General features: G+C 26.5%; 2 protein-coding genes across 2 annotated transcripts; one reads left to right on the top strand and one right to left on the bottom strand.

Annotated features, from left to right (window-relative positions):
• The first annotated feature begins 4684 nt into the window (after positions 1-4684).
• LOC124917964 (vacuolar protein sorting-associated protein IST1-like) lies at positions 4685-7242 on the top strand. The gene is made up of 4 exons (XM_047458230.1): positions 4685-5017; positions 5098-5269; positions 6249-6386; positions 6475-7242. Exons 1-4 carry the CDS (start codon positions 4722-4724, stop codon positions 7018-7020), a joined length of 1152 nt encoding a protein of 383 aa, XP_047314186.1. The 5' UTR covers positions 4685-4721; the 3' UTR covers positions 7021-7242.
• Positions 7243-8912: 1670 nt separating this feature from the next.
• LOC124917961 (CTL-like protein DDB_G0274487) lies at positions 8913-12485 on the bottom strand. Its single transcript, XM_047458226.1, has 7 exons — positions 12172-12485; positions 11662-12104; positions 11122-11305; positions 10769-10993; positions 10557-10673; positions 9543-9776; positions 8913-9457 (listed from the first exon to the last, which is right to left on the bottom strand). The coding sequence occupies exons 1-7, from the start codon at positions 12253-12255 to the stop codon at positions 9233-9235; spliced, it is 1512 nt and encodes a 503-aa protein (XP_047314182.1). The 5' UTR covers positions 12256-12485; the 3' UTR covers positions 8913-9232.
• Between the last annotated feature and the right edge of the window lie 6170 nt (positions 12486-18655).

Here is an 18655-nt window from a genome sequence, read left to right as displayed (position 1 = left end):
GGTAAAAATGACCTCATCCAAAAAGTTTATATAATTTACATGAAAAATGATATAATGTTTCTATATCATATTTCTTCTCCATGAAAATTTCTCAATGTTTCTTTTAAGTTTAATTTATTTTTAATTTATATTCATTTTGTCTTCACTATAATTTAGTTATCTTTTTTTATTAATTATATATATATATTATTTTTTTCTTTTATTATTTTCTTTATATATATATAATTGATATAATTTTATAAATAAAATTTGTGATTATGTTAAAATTTGGTTTTGAATTAATTGATATAATATCTAGTTAAAGAAACTGAAATAATTATTTAAAGTTAATTATATTTGATTTAATTTTGAAGTTTTTGTAACATTTTTTTGTTGTCAAAAGTGATTAAGATCGACAGTTTAAAAATAAATCAAATAGTTTAAGATAATTTTATTTTTTATATAAGATAGTTGCTGAGATCATAATTATAAAATCATAATTCTAATATTTTTATAATGTGATCTTTGATTTAAGATACTTTAAAATATTAAAACATTTGATTCAACATGATTTAGGATTTAAGCATAGTATTTCTCGAGTTATGATAAATTTTAAAAATATTTGGTTAACAATAATTTAAAATCTAAGCATTGCATTATTCTTGATTATAATAAATTTTACAACTATTTGATTAAAAATGATTCAATGTTTAATCATGATATTAGTCTTTATTTAGAATAAATTTTGATTATTTTTATCTTATGAAAATTGAAAAATTGTTTGTTGAATAATTTTTCTAACAATTTTATTATTTTTTATTGTTTGGGTTTTCTCTAGTTTGTTTACAAATAACTTCAACTAGAATTAATTATTATTAGCCCACAAATATATAAAATTACATAATACACAACAAGTGTTACACTAAATCGAAATTTGTAACAAAATCTTTCAATATATTCACATAGATAATTTTTTACTACATTACTGAAATGGTAAAATTTATGATTATTCGTCTTTCTTTTTTATTGGTTTATTAAAAAAATTGCTAAACATATTTTTTTTTCCAGTAAAATTTATGATTATTCGTCTTTCTTTTTTATTGGTTTATTACGAAAATTGCAAAACATATTTTTTAAAATTAAAATATATTTGGTGATAATCATTTTATAAGGTTTTAATATAATTGTAATTGGGTATTTTATAACAAAACTTGGTTTGTTTTACTTTAAATAACCTACTGGATTAGATCATCAAATTAATTTTACCTGTTAATTTTTTTTAATTCATGATAGACAAAATTATTTAACTATCTCGTTTTAAAATAAGTCATTTGAATATTGGTAATGAAGGTTAGTATATGTACATATTTTTGGGATGAAAGTACAGTTTTTTTTTTTATTTTGTTCTAGAAAAAGAAGGGCAAATAGATTAGAAATATCTTCTTTTTCTTTTCTTTTTCCCCCTTTTTCAAATTCTGATAAATATTCTGTAGAGCTTGTTTGATTTTGGGTTTTTTAGATTTTTGTTTTTAAAATAGTCTGATAAAATGTGGGTTATTTGGGTTTTGTATGATAAATATTTAATATTAAATTTTAATAAAATTAAGTATTTTTTAAAAATATTTTAGTTAAAAAATTAAATAATTTAATAGTAAGAGATAAAAAAAAAATTAATCTTCTTCATCAAATAAAACGAACTTTAAAAGTGGCAACACCAGGTTATTACTAAAATATAAATATAAATATATATAAACTATTTAGAAATAATATTTTATCTTATCTTAAATGACTTCATATAAAAAAACAATAACAAATTAAATTAAACAATATTTATATTATATAAATTAATTATTAAATAGTGAGTAAAAACTTTGTTATTAAATTTATATATATATATATAATCTTAAGTGCATATAAAATACCTTAGGTCTTGTTCTCTTTGGGTTATTTGAAAAACCCAAACAAAATCAATTTTCCAATCAATCAATTCTCAACAATCAAATCACTCATTTCATTAACCAAAATACTAAAATACCTTCTATTTTAAATTATTATTTTTTATTTTATTTATATATATCAATACCCTTTAAGTCATTTTACCAAAACTAATCATCACTTTCTCAAAATCATCACCAATCATTATTATTTTCTCCCTCTAGGTTTTTAAAAAAACCCCAATCCGAACAAGGCCTTAGTTTACATGAAAGCAATAACAAAATTACATATATATTAAGTTATAGACTTTGTGGAAACAATTGCTTTTCATTATGAATTACATTGATTCATTTCCAATTAAAGGGTACTATGTATTTCTCCTATTGGCTCTTTTATGCGCCACAAAATCAAGTCAAGCCGGAGTTGGCTCCTCTACTGCTTATTACAACATTCACATCTTCAATAAACTTCCTAATTTGCTGCTCGTCACTTGTCTATCAAATGATGATGTTCTTGGATCTAATAACCTTTCTCCAGGTGAACAATTTCAATCGAGATTTAATCTCAATTCGATTCAATCAATTTTTTGTAAGTTTGATTGGAATCTTCAAACTAAAACTTATGACATGTATAATAAATCTATAGACAAATTGTGCAGCAATGATTCGGAACTAATCCAATGCACATGGGTTATTGATGAAAATGGTTTCTTTCAAGTTTTAAAAAATGGCACTATGCATAATAGGTATAATTGGTGATTCAAAAATATTCATACTTAAATAACAGACATCTTAAACTATGTAATTGAGATATTATATAATAAATTATATGCAGTTTGAGTATTTAAATTTTGTGAATTAATGAGAATAATATTATTTTGTTGGTTTTATATGTTGAGGTTGATTGAATCATGTAAAGATTATATTATTTATGACAAATTTGTTCAATTTTTATTAATTTGTCTTTAAGTTTCAATTTTTAATTTCATATATATATATATATATATATAAATTAATATGGAAAATAATAATTTCTTGAAATTATTATATATATATATATTATGTATAAATAAAAATAATTAAAAAATGAAAATAATATATATTTTTTATGTAAATATAAATAGTAATATTAATGATAAGAGGAAAAATAAAAATATATGTGTCTTAAAGGTGGGTTAATATTAGATTTATAAATAAAAACTTCCAAATAATATTATATAAATATAAAAAATATTTTGGATTAGGTCTCAACAAATTAGCATATAATCATATTTATTTCTTAAATACATACTCACAAATACATTATCATTCATTTAACTATGCATTTTCAAATCTTAGTTATAAATTTGAAAGGTGACTCTTTCATAAATTATGATATTAATCAAAAAAAAAAATGAACCAAACTCATAAATAAAAGAAATATAAAAATATATAAAAAAAACATATGAATATATATATGCGAGAAAAAATCTCATTAGTTTGTTATTATATTAATTTGTAGCGAATAGTTAATGCATTATACCCATCACTTCATTTTCTCTCTTTTATATCTAATAATTTTTTTAAATTATTTTATTATAAAAAAAATACATTTAATCCTCTCTCTTCAATACTTTATTATCAAATTATTATAAATAAAATTTTATATTTCACTAATTTTATAATTAATATTTATATAAAATTAATGAGAAAAAAATATATATATTAAAAGAGAAAATAAAAAAAAAATAAGAAATATATATTATTATGATATAAAGTAAAATAAAAATAAAGTAATTTGGAATGAAAAATTAATTATTATTATTTTAAAATAAAGAAATGTTATGGACATAGATTCTTGTAGTCTTATTATATAGTTATATTATATATAAGATAAAATATATTTATATAAAAGTAATTAAGAAATATATAATTATATGTTTGAGAAAAAAAAAAGTTAATTAAGAAATATATATTATCAAATAAAGCATTAAATAAGAATTATAAATTTCTCTATAGTGAGATATGAAATTGTTTTTTTTTTTTTGTTGTTGTTTTATGTGAGCCCCGATTTATTTATATAAAGTAATTTTAAAATTAGTTATTTTAAATGTTTAAACAAACAATTTTATTGAAATTAAAACCCATATTATCTATTCTAATTTTGTACTATTCATACATAGACTTATTAATATATTTTAATATATTTAAATTGAATGTGACTTATTTATAATAATAAGAAAGTGACTTATTATTAATATTTTTATATTTGAATTAGCTGTCATTGAAGACACCTTCCCCACACGGGCTTTCAAGACTGATGTCGAAAGTTCAACGTAGGCATCATTTCTAAATCCTTATTTGATCTTGAATAATTTAAATAAAATATATTAAAATAAAATAAAATAAATAAAATTTTCAAATTTAATTTCACTCTAAGCATTAAGGAATTAGAGTTTGATGGCTTGAAAAAATTAGATTCATTAAAGAGAAAAATATACATAAAACAAGTAAATAAATCATGAGTTCTATTAAATTGATCCTACAAATAATTAAACTTTGTTTTAAGAAAACAAATATGGTTTTTTATTCAATTACATATTGAACAAATAAAAAAAAATATTTGTACAAAATATTAATTAATGATAGTGATGCCTTTTAGTTTAAAAGAAAATGTAAACGTTTGAAGGGTCAATGTATGTTTGTCTGCAATGACTTAGATTATAAGAAATCCTTGAACACGCTTTTATACACCAAAAGTCCTTTATATATATATATAAAGATTGTCAAGTCTTAGGAAGTCGAATTACATTATTATTAACATCGAAAATGGGTAAGAAATTCGATGCAATAATGGGGAAGAACTCGAAATCTTCGAACCAACTTAAGCCACTTCTAAACCTTGCTCTATCACGTTTAGTCGTCCTCAAGAACCAACGTCAATCTCGTTGCTCCCTTTCTCGAACCGATGTTATCCAGCTTCTAAACCTAACTCATCACGATCGAGCCCTTCTTCGTGTTGAGCAAGTGATAAAAGAAGAGAATATGATTGATGTTTTTGTTATGGTAGAAGGTTATTGTTTCATCATCTTGGAAAGGATACATCTTATTGAAGAACAAAGCAGGTTTAATTAATTAATTAATTACTTGTTTATATTATCATCTATAACTTTGAATGATTTCTCAATTGTTATTATTATTATAGGGAATGTCCTGAAGATGTGAATGAAGCTGTATCATCTTTGATTTATGCAGCTTCAAGGTGTGGTGAATTTCCAGAACTTCAAGAGATTCGAGCCATTTTCACTAATCTTTATGGCAAAGAATTTGCGGCTCGAGCCATTGAATTGCGCAATAACTGTGCCGTCAACCGCCAGGTTTATTTTAGACTTACATATGCAAATTGTCGTAAAATCGCTGATATAAAGTTATTATTATTTTTATAAAACAAATAAAATTAATCCGTTTTTGGAAGATTTTATTTTTCGATATTCTGATACTCACAATTTATTGACATGTTTGATGGATCTATGTAAGATCTGTATTGAGATGACGAAAATTTTATATATCTTAAATTTTTTTAGATAATAACACTTTTTTTTTTGTAAATGGTTCGAAACCCTTCGAAATTTGATGAAATTTGATTAAAAGTTAGTTTGTGTAATCTTTTATGTCAAGATCGAGATATTATGTAATGAGATTAACATAATTGATTGGGTTTGAAGAGTTTCGAAATCTCTAGTTCTAAGATTCACCTTGGCATGATTTGCTTGAATTGTGAAAGGACGAGGAAATCGAAACTCGCCAAAGTAGGACTATTTGACTTAGAATAGAGATAAGAATACAATAGTTGTTAGTTGTCTAGAATATTTATAGAGTTGGGATGCCCGAATCTTTGGGTAGTTGTCGAAAAATTTAGATTAATACGGCTAGTATGACAACTTACATAATTGAGTTACCATCTCAATTTTTTGGTGAATTATCTGTCTAGTTGAAAAGAAATCGTCAAACTTACTTATTGTAGTAGTAAAATTCGTATTATTCATAATGTTACGATGTTTTATGAAATTCATTCTGAAAAGCATATAAAATCCGTCGAGAAATTAATCATTTTTCTTCGATAATTTATTAAGTAATGTTTTTTATTTTTATTTGTTTTCTCTCATATTTTTGTTTCTTTTCTTAAACAATTTTCATCATTTCTAATATATCTATCTTATTTAAAATTAAAATTAAAATTAAAAAAATAAGTGTTTTTTTTTAAGATAAATGGCAATATTATCTTGTTAGGGTATAATTTGAACTTACAAATTCAAGAACCCTAATTCTAATTGATGAATTTTTTTTCTTAATTAGATGGTTATAAAGTTATCACCCAGACAGCCAGATTTGAAAAGCAGACTGAAAATACTCAACGAAATTGCTGCAGAAAACAACATTGTGTTGCAAATTCAAGATATAACACCACCACCCAATATTGATCATGATGAACAGGTACTAAATACTAATTAATTAAATCCTCTTCAAATTCCATTTATCATGAAATCACCACAATACATATGAATACGATCAATGGTTGCAGGTCATATCGGATAATAATGAATCACCAATCAAAGAAACCCATAATAATCTGGATGAATTTAAAGATTCAATGAAAACAGGGAGACAATACAAAGATGTGGCTGATGCAGCACAGGCGGCTTTTGAATCCGCCGCTCATGCTGCCGCCGCCGCAAGGGCGGCTGTAGAACTCTCCAAACCTCAGTATCACCACCACCATCGCCGGAGTGATGAGGTCAGCGAGAGTAAAGAGATTTATGAATCCAGTGATGAGGATGAAGATATAGTTGAAAGAGAAGACGAGGGTTTGGATCAGAATCAGACGAGGGTTGAAGATGATGATGATGAGGGTTTGCAGAAAAATCCTTCTAATTTGAAGGAGGAAGAAGATGTGTCTGAAATGGGTGGAGATTCTTTGGAAGTTGATTTGAAATTGAAACAGTCTTCTTTCAGTGGAAACGAGAATCAAACGGCACCGAATTCAAAACCAAGGAAAACTCAAAGATTCATTGAGTGGACCAGAAGAAGAAGACTATGGCGGTCAAGACCCGGACAAGAACAAGAATGACAAGACAAGGAAAGGAAGGTGGCTGTAACTTTCTTCATGTTCTTTTTATTTATTTTTAAAAAATCAAAAAAAATTATAATCTATTTTTGTATTCAAGATTTTTACTTTTCATTTTTATTTTTCATTTTGAAAGTTATAATAATCTCTCACCCATTATTATAATAATCTATGTATTATGGAAGTAAGTTTGAACTTTTAAGAACAATATATCTTTGGATAGAATATGTGTGTAATCAATGCAACATTCACTTGAGTTTATTATCAAAAACTTATAGATTTTTTTTTATAAAAAAAGACTAATATTAACTATACCTTCTTTTTAATAATTTATTTATTAATTAAATAATAATAATATATCTCAAATGTTATATTAAACTAAATTTTACAACATAATATAAATTTTAATGATATAACAATTTTAATTTTAACTATTTTATTCTCACTCCTAAGAATGATAGTAACCCAATTTAGTCTATAGTGTTAATACTAGGTATAGAACATAAAAAAAAATATTTGATTTCTTAAATTAAAACAAATTTAAGTAGAAGGATAATATCTTATTTAGAGTAGGTATGCTCAATTTTGTCATCTTATTTGAGTCTAATTTCATAAAATAGTGTTGATAATAAATACTTTCAATCTATTTAAAGATAAAATAACAATAATGATATTAAAGATCAATAATATAATTTTTAATTATTCAAACAGAATCCACACGTTTGGCAGTTCAAAGTCCATTGACCCATGAAAACAATTTGATACTCCAAATTGATGTATACTATGTTTGACAAATCTTAGAATTTGATTCAAAGTTGACAACTTTAAGACCATCTTTAGCCAAACCCATTAATAAAATACAACAGTCCTCCAATAGTGTGAATCCACTAGTAAAATTGGGTATGAATTCCATCAATCTACTATCCCTTTATTTGTACCCATTACCAATTCTATCTATTTCCTTATACCTTCCTTTCACACACACATATATTATATAAACTCCATAATCATATGACTTAAATTTCATAAAAATGGAGTTCAATAACCATAAACATTACACCTTTCTTTCAATATCAGAAAGAGAAAACAATCTCATATCCAACTTCGATATGGGTATGGACATTGACGAAACTGACGAATTCTACCAAGAACTCAGAAGACAAGTATTGCTTCTTATTGAAGACGAAGAAGAGGAGGAGGATGAACACAAACAAGTTCAAGATAACCGACCCCCTTTATTATCGTCCAACCACTTTCAAGACTCTGATAGCTTTAGGAGAAATAATGGGGGACATGGAACAGGGGTTTTTATACCTGATGTTGTCAATTCTAGAAGGAAAAATCGGCCAAGTATGTTCTCTTTACTTAGAAGTCTAGGCCTTGTTTGTACAATCTACTTATCAAAACCATATAGTTAAAATTACCAACCAAAAAATCTTTATTTGGAACATGCCTAATGTTTTCTTTACCAATATAACCTAGATCAAACAAGGCCTTAATGATTTCCATTTTCTGGTTTATCTAACCGAACTCTCGTTTATTGTTTTGGCAGGGAGGAGATATAATGGGAAAAAGAAAATATACAAGCCAGTGGATGTCAAGAATTGAATGAAGAAATAATCCAATAGAGTTTTTGTTTTACTACATTCCCCTACAACAAATTGTAAAATATGTCTTTGGCCAAAATGTGTGACAATTTCTATTTGTTATGGTTTATAGACTTATAGTCTTTAGCATAGTACACAAGATTTCATTAAAAAAAAATGTGTCAATTTCGTTTAAGGTGACATTGTTGGGTATCCTAGGAATTTTAAATCAGGGTTTTTTCCCGAGGAAGCTATAACATACCCATCCACTTCAAATATGGCGTTCTTAGTGGGAATTCGACAAAACTATTTCCATTGTTAATCATATAAAGTTGACTATTAAAAAGAAAAGTTGGTACAAAAGATTGTCTCAAATAAGTCACTAAATAACTGCCAGCAAACTACCTAAAAGTTAGTATACATGGCCTTTGCAAAGGATAACTGACATACAATTTTAAAATCTAAGACTCCTTACATCAAAATTCTATCCTAAAATTTAAGAAAATCCACCAATAGGACAAACACAAAACATAATTCTTAACAATATATATATATATATGTTTTCTTCATTTTGAGCACGTGGAAATAACTATAGAAGGTACATTTAGATAAAAAGATGATGATAAAACTCATGGAGATGGGGTATCCGGGATTCTTTGAGATTGAAGCTGAGAGTTAGAAGGTACCTCCCTCGGTCTTGCCCTAGAACTCCTATATTGAAGCCGTTGGTGCAGAGTCTCCGACATATGGTTAAAGAATTCAGCATCCCATCTGTGTATTAACAATGGATCTTCAGCATAACATATGTACATTGATGTTACAGCACTCTCCACCACTACCATTGCTAATCCCACCTACAAAAGAAAGAAGAGCATCAAGTTTTATTTTCTTTAACTTTTATAATCACCATTTTTAAGATACTTTTTTTTGTAGGCTTACCAAGATCATCCCCATTAACATGGCTGTAGATCCCACCATTATTATCCTATCGGGATGTTTAATCCTAGCCCAAACTCCAGCGCAAGTCCCTGTAATAAGTCCACCTAGGATGGTACCCATTAAGAGAACAGCCCCAGAACAATCGTAGGCAATAAGTGCTTCTACTCCAGTTGATTGAAACAACTCCCATGCATCTCGAGCTGAATGATTAAAACCTTTTCCGTACACTGCAATCTGATTACAAAATTAGAAAATCGTCAAAGTTAAAAGTGAGTGACTTTTTTTTTGCACTTGGTACGGAAAATGTAATTGAATTAGATGAAACTTCATAATTTAATCCACATTATATTTGCATTTCTACCATTTTACCCTTGCTATAAGAGAATTGGGAGTAATGACAAGAGAGTAATTGTGACAAATCGCATTTTCTGGGTTTTTTGTTTTTTGGGACATGGGTTTTATTGAGAGTAAATTGTGCCATTTGTTTTGGATTGTGGTTCAGTAATTTTTAGTGATCACAATTTTAGCCAAATGTAGATTTTGTTTTATCTTTGACAAATTCCTATAACAAAATGCCATCAATACGATTAGTTTGGCATATTTAATATCTATTTTGTGATAGCTTCAATCATATTTGTAAGTTTGTAACAGTATATAACTAAAGAGAGAGGAGATGATACACAAAGAACAAAGGAGAGAATTAGCTATAGAGAGTACACTATTCCAATCATAACTCTAAATTGGGTGAGGGGGGGTGTCCTATCCTCTTATATATGACCTGTGGAATTTCTGAATGAAGAGAGAAATAGATGTATGTTGATATATTATTCTCATAATAACCTATTTATACAAGTGTAGGAACTGATTTTACTTAATGGCTACAGTTTAATGATACCCATCATCACACAATTTAGGAATAAAGCACATTAAATTCCAAGAAATTTTAGACTCAACAGCAGGGAGGATGAATATAATGTTGGGAATGAACTTCACACAAGTTAATTTCAAGATTACCTGGACATACGCATACTTGTTGAAGAAACGAACAAGTGTCTCCACAAGATGAAATAGAAAATCGACACAGCAGAGGAGACACTCATTATTCCCTATCTTTGACCTGAGCCCCCTAATCTGAAATTGTTCAATACAACTGCATAATATTAATATGCTTCATGCATGATATAACTAGCACTAGAGAGAACAACAACGAAGAAAAAAGTGGTCACCTCCCATCGAAGTGTCCGAATAGCAGCTGTAAAGAGTGAACCATAACAGATGCTACCAAATGATGTGGTCACAGCATAACGTAGGGACTTGATCAGCGGCTTAGAAGGCATAGATGTTGCTTGTCTACCCCCATGGATAAGGACAAGAAACACCATCCCAGATACAATAACATGAACAGTATTGCAGAGTACAGCACCAGTCCAGAACAAACTAACAGAAAATACCTAAAGACACAAATAACAGTATACATTCAAATCAAAGGCAGAAGAAAATCACATACAAAACTGAAAAAAAAAATAATTAAAAATTGTAAGACGATATAAAGAGAAGCACTTGGCAGTTGGCACCTCACCAAAAGAAGCCACCAACGTCCACCATCACCCATACTTGAAGCAACAACACCAGCCACACCAAAAGACCATAAAGCTAACCACACGAGCATTAGTAGCATGAAGGCACATGATACCCTTAAAAGCTCAGGAAGATTCCACGCCATCTTAATAGACTTCTGAAGCACTAACATTGTAAATGGAAGTCTACACAAATGACAGATGAACAATTGTAAGTCAGCCAAGTTGAAATGTAAAGATTTAGAAGAGTGACATGAATCCATAAACCAACAACCTTTCAAGTTATTCTTATATCTTCTATATAGAAAATGAACCATAACTTATTTTGCAAAATCTTAAGACATCATTGACTTGCATCTATGCTTAAGATCAACCATCTCTAGACACTTCTAAGACCATTTCAAATAAAAAAAATATGCTGAATATTATAATCAATCCTCCATTGTTCAAAGGAACTGGTCGTTTTAAGTGATCAAGTTGGAGATGCAATGAATAATATAATATATACACACACGAAAGTCAAAGAACGATTTATTCGTTACCTGTCTATAACAGATATAACATACAAGAACTGCAATCCAGCCCCTATTGCAAAGCCAACACCGCAAAAGATCTGATGACTCCAAAAACATAAAACACTGATCACAGCAAGATAAGTGGTCAAGATATGAACAGAGACTTTCACCATTTGAATTGCTCGTGAACCAAGTAACAATAACCAAATACAACCTAAAAACGTCCCTACTCCCCCTGCAACCGCATATAAAGGCCAATAATCCTCAGTTAAACCAGCCTGATTCTCTAGAAATCCCATTGTATACTTATCAATATTAAGCCTATCCTTCTTCCTAAACCTATTAAGTCCAAGAACAGCAAGAACACAACCGATCGCAGTCGAGTGAAGTAAGAATATCGCTGACCAAAAAACGTCATGCCAACGCCGCGAAACCTCCTGAGTCAACAGATCACCACTTCCAATAACATTCTGAAGATCAAAATGATGAAGTCAACAAAAACAGTCAGATTAATGCGAATACCGTCGAACTAAGTACCTGTTGGGCAACGGCAGTGGCGGAAACGATCGAAGCGGAAGAAGAGGAGGATGTAGTGGCGGAGAGGCTCTGTGAATCACTCATGGAAAGATCGATCGGGATTTTTGAGTGTGAGTGTTGAAGAGATGAAGAGCATTTCGATCTAACTGTTGAATTGTGAGTTGTTTAGAGAGAATTGTATGAATTGCTATAGCGTTTCATTGGTGGTAGATTAGGGTTTTGATAATGAAATTTGAATCGTGGAAAGAAAACTGAAAATTCAACGGCTTCCATGGCTATTTCTTGGTTTGGACTTCATTGCTGTGTGAATCATCATGTTTGTTTTCTAGATTCGAATGAGGGAGTTTTTTAGTAAGAATTTCTTAACTGACATTTATATATATTGGCCCTTCAATTTATACTTTCTTTCTATTTCTTTCCCTCAAATTTAATGAGATGTTTGGAAACGAAAACTAAGTTTGGTGTAATTGAACGAATAAATGTTATTAAATTTGTTAATAATACATAATTAAAGTGTATTTCAGAACATTATTTTATTTAAATTAATACCCTAATAAAATATTTAAAAAAAAAATTATAAAAAAAAAATATCGTTCAAACTCAGCTCCGAATTTCAAACAAGTCATAAATAATTTCTCCTTTTTATATATAAAAAATTGTATTAAATCGATTTGAAAAATTAATTGAATATATATTTATTCAAATAACTACACTAATTAATAATATCCACAAACTAACAAAATATTAATTAAAGTTAGGTGTACAAATAAATTTTACCAATATAATTGATAGATTTTGTTTGTTAAAAAAATTATCGTGATTTAATTGAGATTTCATACCTTATTTTAAATATCATTCTATTTTTTATTGTTAAAGTTATATAAAAATATATTTTAAACGTTGTTAATTTAATATTTACATGTCATTTATAAATAAATAAATAAAAGAATAATATCGCTAGTTTAACTATTGAATTTCACTATCTACCGAATTTTAAAGAATCGATAGTTATAATCATTAATTTTCTGAAATTCGATAGTTAAATTAATGACATTAATTTTTTATATATTTATTTATAAATGTCACGTATATAATAAATTAACGCGTTTGTAATCGTTGAGGACAAAACAATGTTTTTAATAATTTTGATCATAATTAATTAGTTGAGATTTAAAAGAAGATGTTCGAAATTTTAACTGCTCCCAATAAATAGTCTCAATTTAACTATTAAAAAAATATTATTATTACAACGTTTTTATGACTAATTTTATTTGATTAAAATAAATTAAATTAGTTAGTAGAAAATCAAATATTTAAAAATGATTAAACTGAATTAATATTTTATACATCAATGCGTCCAATCAATATACAGTTAGATTTAGGTGTTGATAGTGAGTTTGATTTAATCTAATAAATGAATCTGATTTCCAACAAACAAATAAGTTTTCTTTTAATACAATTAAAATTATTAATTGTGCTGATTAAATTAATCAAATAGTATCTTTAACATCACTTGCTCACTTTATTTATAATAATTAAAAACATTTTCTAGTGTTTATTTAATTACTCCCATACTTCATGCCTTAATCATTAAGATTCTTTTTTCCTCTTTTTCACCACTGAGGTCTGAGAGTATATTTATTTTTTATGATTTGTTTGATTTTTTATTTTATTTTATATATATGAATATGATTATTTGAATCAAGTTATGTTTATAATGAAGGAATAAAATAAGATTATAAAAATAATTTAGGTCTTATTTGATGAGGTGAATAATCCCTTATCATATATTCAAAGCATGATTAAATTATTTTTAATTGATGTTTTACAACATTTAAAATATCAAATATAAATAATATTTAAGTTATTTAACTTAAATAATAATATTTTTTTTATAAGAATCAATTTATTATTATTTTTAAATCTATGTCAAATATAATTAATAATAAATATTGATAAATGGCATCAAACAACTTCTAACTTCATAAATAAATGAAGCGTGATATATCATGTTTCCTACATGCCACATGGTGGGCTCAACATCATGCATGGTACAACTTTTTAATTATTATTATTATTATTATTATTTAGGATAAACTTGTTAATCAATTAGAATCCATTAAATAAAAATAATGGTACATAATAAATTAAATGTTTCAATTTTAACTTTAAAATATCTTAAATTTAAATGATACCATTATTATTAGATTATTTCGGATTTTAGAGTAATTTAATTAAAATATTAATAATTTAAATGCAACAAGAAAATGTATCTTTTTTTTAAGGCCTTTTTATTTTGTTAAGAAAAACTTGCTAAAGACTTGTTTAATGTGGGTGTGATTATTAAATTATCATCAAATTTATTAGAATATCCAATTATACATACTTTAGTTATAATATTATAAAATATTAAAAATAATTTAATAATTTTATCAAAACAACTCACTTCTTACATTAATATAAGATGATTTAGAATTAATTATTGTTCAAATAACTCCATATCAAACAGAGCCTCAGATTTATAAATATTTTATTACAACCTATTTAATTTTCATTTTTTAGAAAATAAAATATTACAAAATTAAGTAACTCGTTTTTTAAATCCATGACAATGTATTTGAATTCCCACATATATATAAATTTTAAGTTATAGAGTGTATATTTAAATGTGGTTTCTTTAAAATCAAGACACATTTAAGCAAGTTAAAAGGGTGATTTGATAAGTCACACAAGTTGATATCCCAAATTGAAATAAATAAAAATAGAGAGGTTGACTTTGATATCTGGCTCAAGTTAAAGGCTATATTGGAAGTAATAATTTTAGTCCTTGTTCCTTATTTATTGGTTGTATTATTTGAATATAATCTCAAATAAAATATTATATATTATCTCTTTCATTCATTAAAATATTATTAAATATTTATATCTCTAATATTTCTTTGTTTAAGAGGTTACGATTATGTATTTTTTTAAATGTAAAAGTAAAAATGACTCTATAATTATTATAATTACTTTAACTTTTAAATTTTAAAGTAAAAATCAAATTCACAACCTCCAAGATTATACTAGTTTCATACAAATATAACTTTAATTATTTTGATTCACATTAAAAAATAATGGTAGAAATAATTTTAAATTCTTAAATTTCAATATAAAAACAAATTAATTAATTTATCTCTCATTTTCTAACTAATGTTGTTGGAGACCTACTAATGAAACATATAGTATTGGTAAACGGGCGTGCGTCGGTATCGAAAATTTCGGTATAAACAAATATATTAATACCGTACTAATATTTTGATAGAAATCTCGGTATGATACAAGTAGTGTTTATACTAAATATTGACAGTATTTTAGATTTCGATACGGTATTTATTCATACCTAAACAAACATATTTAGACTCCACTAGATTTATTTTGTAAGAAAAAATTTCAAACACTTTATAATAAAATCAATTTAGTTTCATATCTAATAAAATAAAATACTTAGAGATAATATATGCAACTTAATTATATTTTGATTTGATTTTCCAAACTTAAGTTTCTACACGTTAAATTTATTTGAAAAAAATAAATATATCAAGAAATTAAAATTTAATTATTTATAATTTTATTAGACATTATTTATTTATTTATAAATATTATATATATATATATAATTTATAAATATTTGGGTATTTTGATATATTAAAAAATCTCGTTTATACCGCACTGATAATATCGGTATACAACATAACATCCACTACTTTTGATTATATCGATGAAAAAGTCTCAAATGGGACCTGCACAACAGTTCTTTTTTTTGGAAGTCCAAAGAGACTTTCAAGATCTTAGGGACAACAGAGGCACGAAGGCCGCGAACCACTTTGTTACCGTATGTGCGACTCTCACCGCATACAACTCGCACAAAGACTCTAAAATCCATTCTCGAGCGTTTTTTTCCCTTTCCAATCCTCATCAAACTTAGAGAATAATGTTCTCAATGGTAAGCTAAAAACGCTACAATCATGGTTGATACTATTATTCTTGTTATTACGTGTTAGAATATATAAGATAATAATGTTAGAATATAAGATAATATATACGTAAAATATTATCATAATATTATATAAATTGTGATAATATTATTAGTATATTATATTATTATTATACTATATTATATTAGTTTCCTTATAAGCTCAATTTAATGTCTATATAATAAACCTAATCTATATAATTTAATATAATATTTTAATACAATCTTCTTTCTTCTTTATTCTAACATGGTATCAGTGACAAACTTTTGTTCTTGAGCTACAAATTTAGTCTTTCGCTGCCTCCATCAATGGTCACCTTAGCCATTGATGGAGGGCTCTAATCATTATTATTATTATATTTTTTTAATAATGTTTTTTTTCTTTCAAATAATTCTCTTGATATTCTTATATTTTCTTTGACAATCATATTCTATGAGTTTTGTTTTCAGTTGTTACTTTATCCCAGTAGTCAATGCCCATATTTTTATTGGTCTTAATCCAATCATATATGCTTCTTTACTGGTTATTTAGTTAATGCACTGTTATTCTCTCATTAGAATGAGTTTTACAGGTGTTGTTTCAGTTCAGCATTCTATTCTCATGAGATTCTACCTTTTTCGCTGGTTTTTTTAATGCAGCACACTATCATCCCGTTGTTGAATAGATTCAAGACTCGCGGGTAACTTTTGAGTTTATTCGGTTGTTGTTTTACCCCAGCATTCTACCTCTTCGTTGGTTTATCAGTCAACACACTGCCATTTTGTTACTGTATGGAGCTCATGGGCATTGAATGTTAGGGTGAAACAATAACCGAACGAACTCCAAAGTTACTCGCGAGTCTCGAAATCCATTCAACGACGGGATGACAGTGTGTTGTATTAAGAAAACCAACGAAAAAAAGTAGAATCTCATAGGAATAGAATGTTGGGGTGAAACAACACCTGTAAAACTCATTCTAATGAAAGAATGACAGTGTGTTGACTAAATAACTAGTAAACAAGTACATATGATTGAATTAACACCAATAAAATATGACATTAACTACTGGGATAAAGCAACAATTGAAAAACAAACTCAGAGAATATGTTTGTCGAAGAAAATAAGAACATCAACAAAATTATTTGAAAGAAAAAAAATATTATAAAAAATATAATAATAATAATAATGATTAGAGTCCTCCATCAATAGCTAAGATAACAATTGATGAAGGCAACAGAAGACTAAATTTGTATCTTAAAAACAAAAGTTTGATTTTGATACCATGTTATAATATATAGAGAAAGGATTGTATTGAATAATATTTTAATTACATAGAATATGTCTATTATATAGACATTATAATTAGTATATAAGGAAACTAATATAATATAATAATATTATCATAATTTATATAATATTATGAAAATATTTTACATATATATTATTTTATATTCTAACATTAAGCTTACACGGTCAGTTTAACTTCCTAAGAGAGAAAAGCGATCATCTCACTGTAGAATCAGAAAGCGTTTGTAACCTAACTTACAATTTTATTCGGTATAACAAAAAAATAGATATTTTCGATATTTCACGCTACTATATATATTTTCAACCTAAAATAACGATAATTTTTAAGCTGGAATCTTACTTTTACTATACTTTCAAAGGGCCTAATCAATTAGGCTGCTTATCTTATCATTTCATATCTTTATGGCTCTAATAAAGTCATTAATTTATCCACTAATTCAAAATTAACCCTTGACAATCCATTTGACAACGAAATGATCTTGATCCATAAACAACTAAGTAAGATTCAGACAAAACAATCCATATCTAATGAAACTGAGGTTTCAACCCGGCCTGCATCTTTGTTCAATTAATTTGGTCTAGACTCTTTATATAGGTTTTATTTGAATACATTTTTAGAATTGTAAATGCGTTTAATTAAGTTATGTTTCAAGTTACTAAGTTTATGAATGGAGTTAGGTTACAAGATAATATATTATTCAAATTAATATCTAATGAAATACTTTAACAATGAAAAAATCTAATTTAAAAAATATAAAAATTAACTCATTTTTTTACCACGAAGGTAGCGTAGTGGTAAGAGTCGGCTTGAGAGACCAAAAAGTCACAGATTCGATTTCATCTAGAAGCGTTTTGAGTTTAAGCGGAGAACTATGACCTATGAATGTGTCCTACTGTTTTTTTTTAATTTACAAAAAAAATTCTATTAGTTTTTTTTTTATCAAAATATTAAAATTATTATCTAGATTTAAGGGCCCAAAACTATCCAAAACCAAGACCGGCCATGGAAAATGTCTCCGACCCACTCAACATTAAGTGATGATGGTTTATTCTTATTGAATCTTTCATATTTTGTAGGGAAAATAAGATTAAAAATAATAATTAAAAAAATCATTCATTTTATGTTTTTATTTTGTTTTGTTTTTTCAAATTCGTAGATCGTGATGTTATTTTTTTTTCCA

The sequence above is a fragment of the Impatiens glandulifera genome, unplaced genomic scaffold (genome assembly GCF_907164915.1).
Source record: "Impatiens glandulifera unplaced genomic scaffold, dImpGla2.1, whole genome shotgun sequence".
Lineage (NCBI taxonomy): Eukaryota > Viridiplantae > Streptophyta > Magnoliopsida > Ericales > Balsaminaceae > Impatiens > Impatiens glandulifera.
Note: the sequence above shows the minus strand (reverse complement) of the source record. Positions and strands in the feature narration are given on the sequence as shown.

Excerpts from the sequence above, each read along its gene's own strand:
- LOC124917964 (XM_047458230.1), top strand. The coding sequence starts at position 4,722 with ATGGGTAAGAAATTCGATGCAATAATGGGGAAGAACTCGAAATCTTCG. Across the intron at positions 5,018-5,097 it reads CTTATTGAAGAACAAAGCAG|GGAATGTCCTGAAGATGTGA; the intron begins GTTTAATTAATT and ends TTATTATTATAG. Across the intron at positions 6,387-6,474 it reads ATATTGATCATGATGAACAG|GTCATATCGGATAATAATGA; the intron begins GTACTAAATACT and ends CAATGGTTGCAG.
- LOC124917961 (XM_047458226.1), bottom strand. The coding sequence starts at position 12,255 with ATGAGTGATTCACAGAGCCTCTCCGCCACTACATCCTCCTCTTCTTCC. Across the intron at positions 11,306-11,661 it reads GTTATATCTGTTATAGACAG|ACTTCCATTTACAATGTTAG; the intron begins GTAACGAATAAA and ends TCATTTGTGTAG. Across the intron at positions 10,674-10,768 it reads TTCGGACACTTCGATGGGAG|ATTAGGGGGCTCAGGTCAAA; the intron begins GTGACCACTTTT and ends GAACAATTTCAG.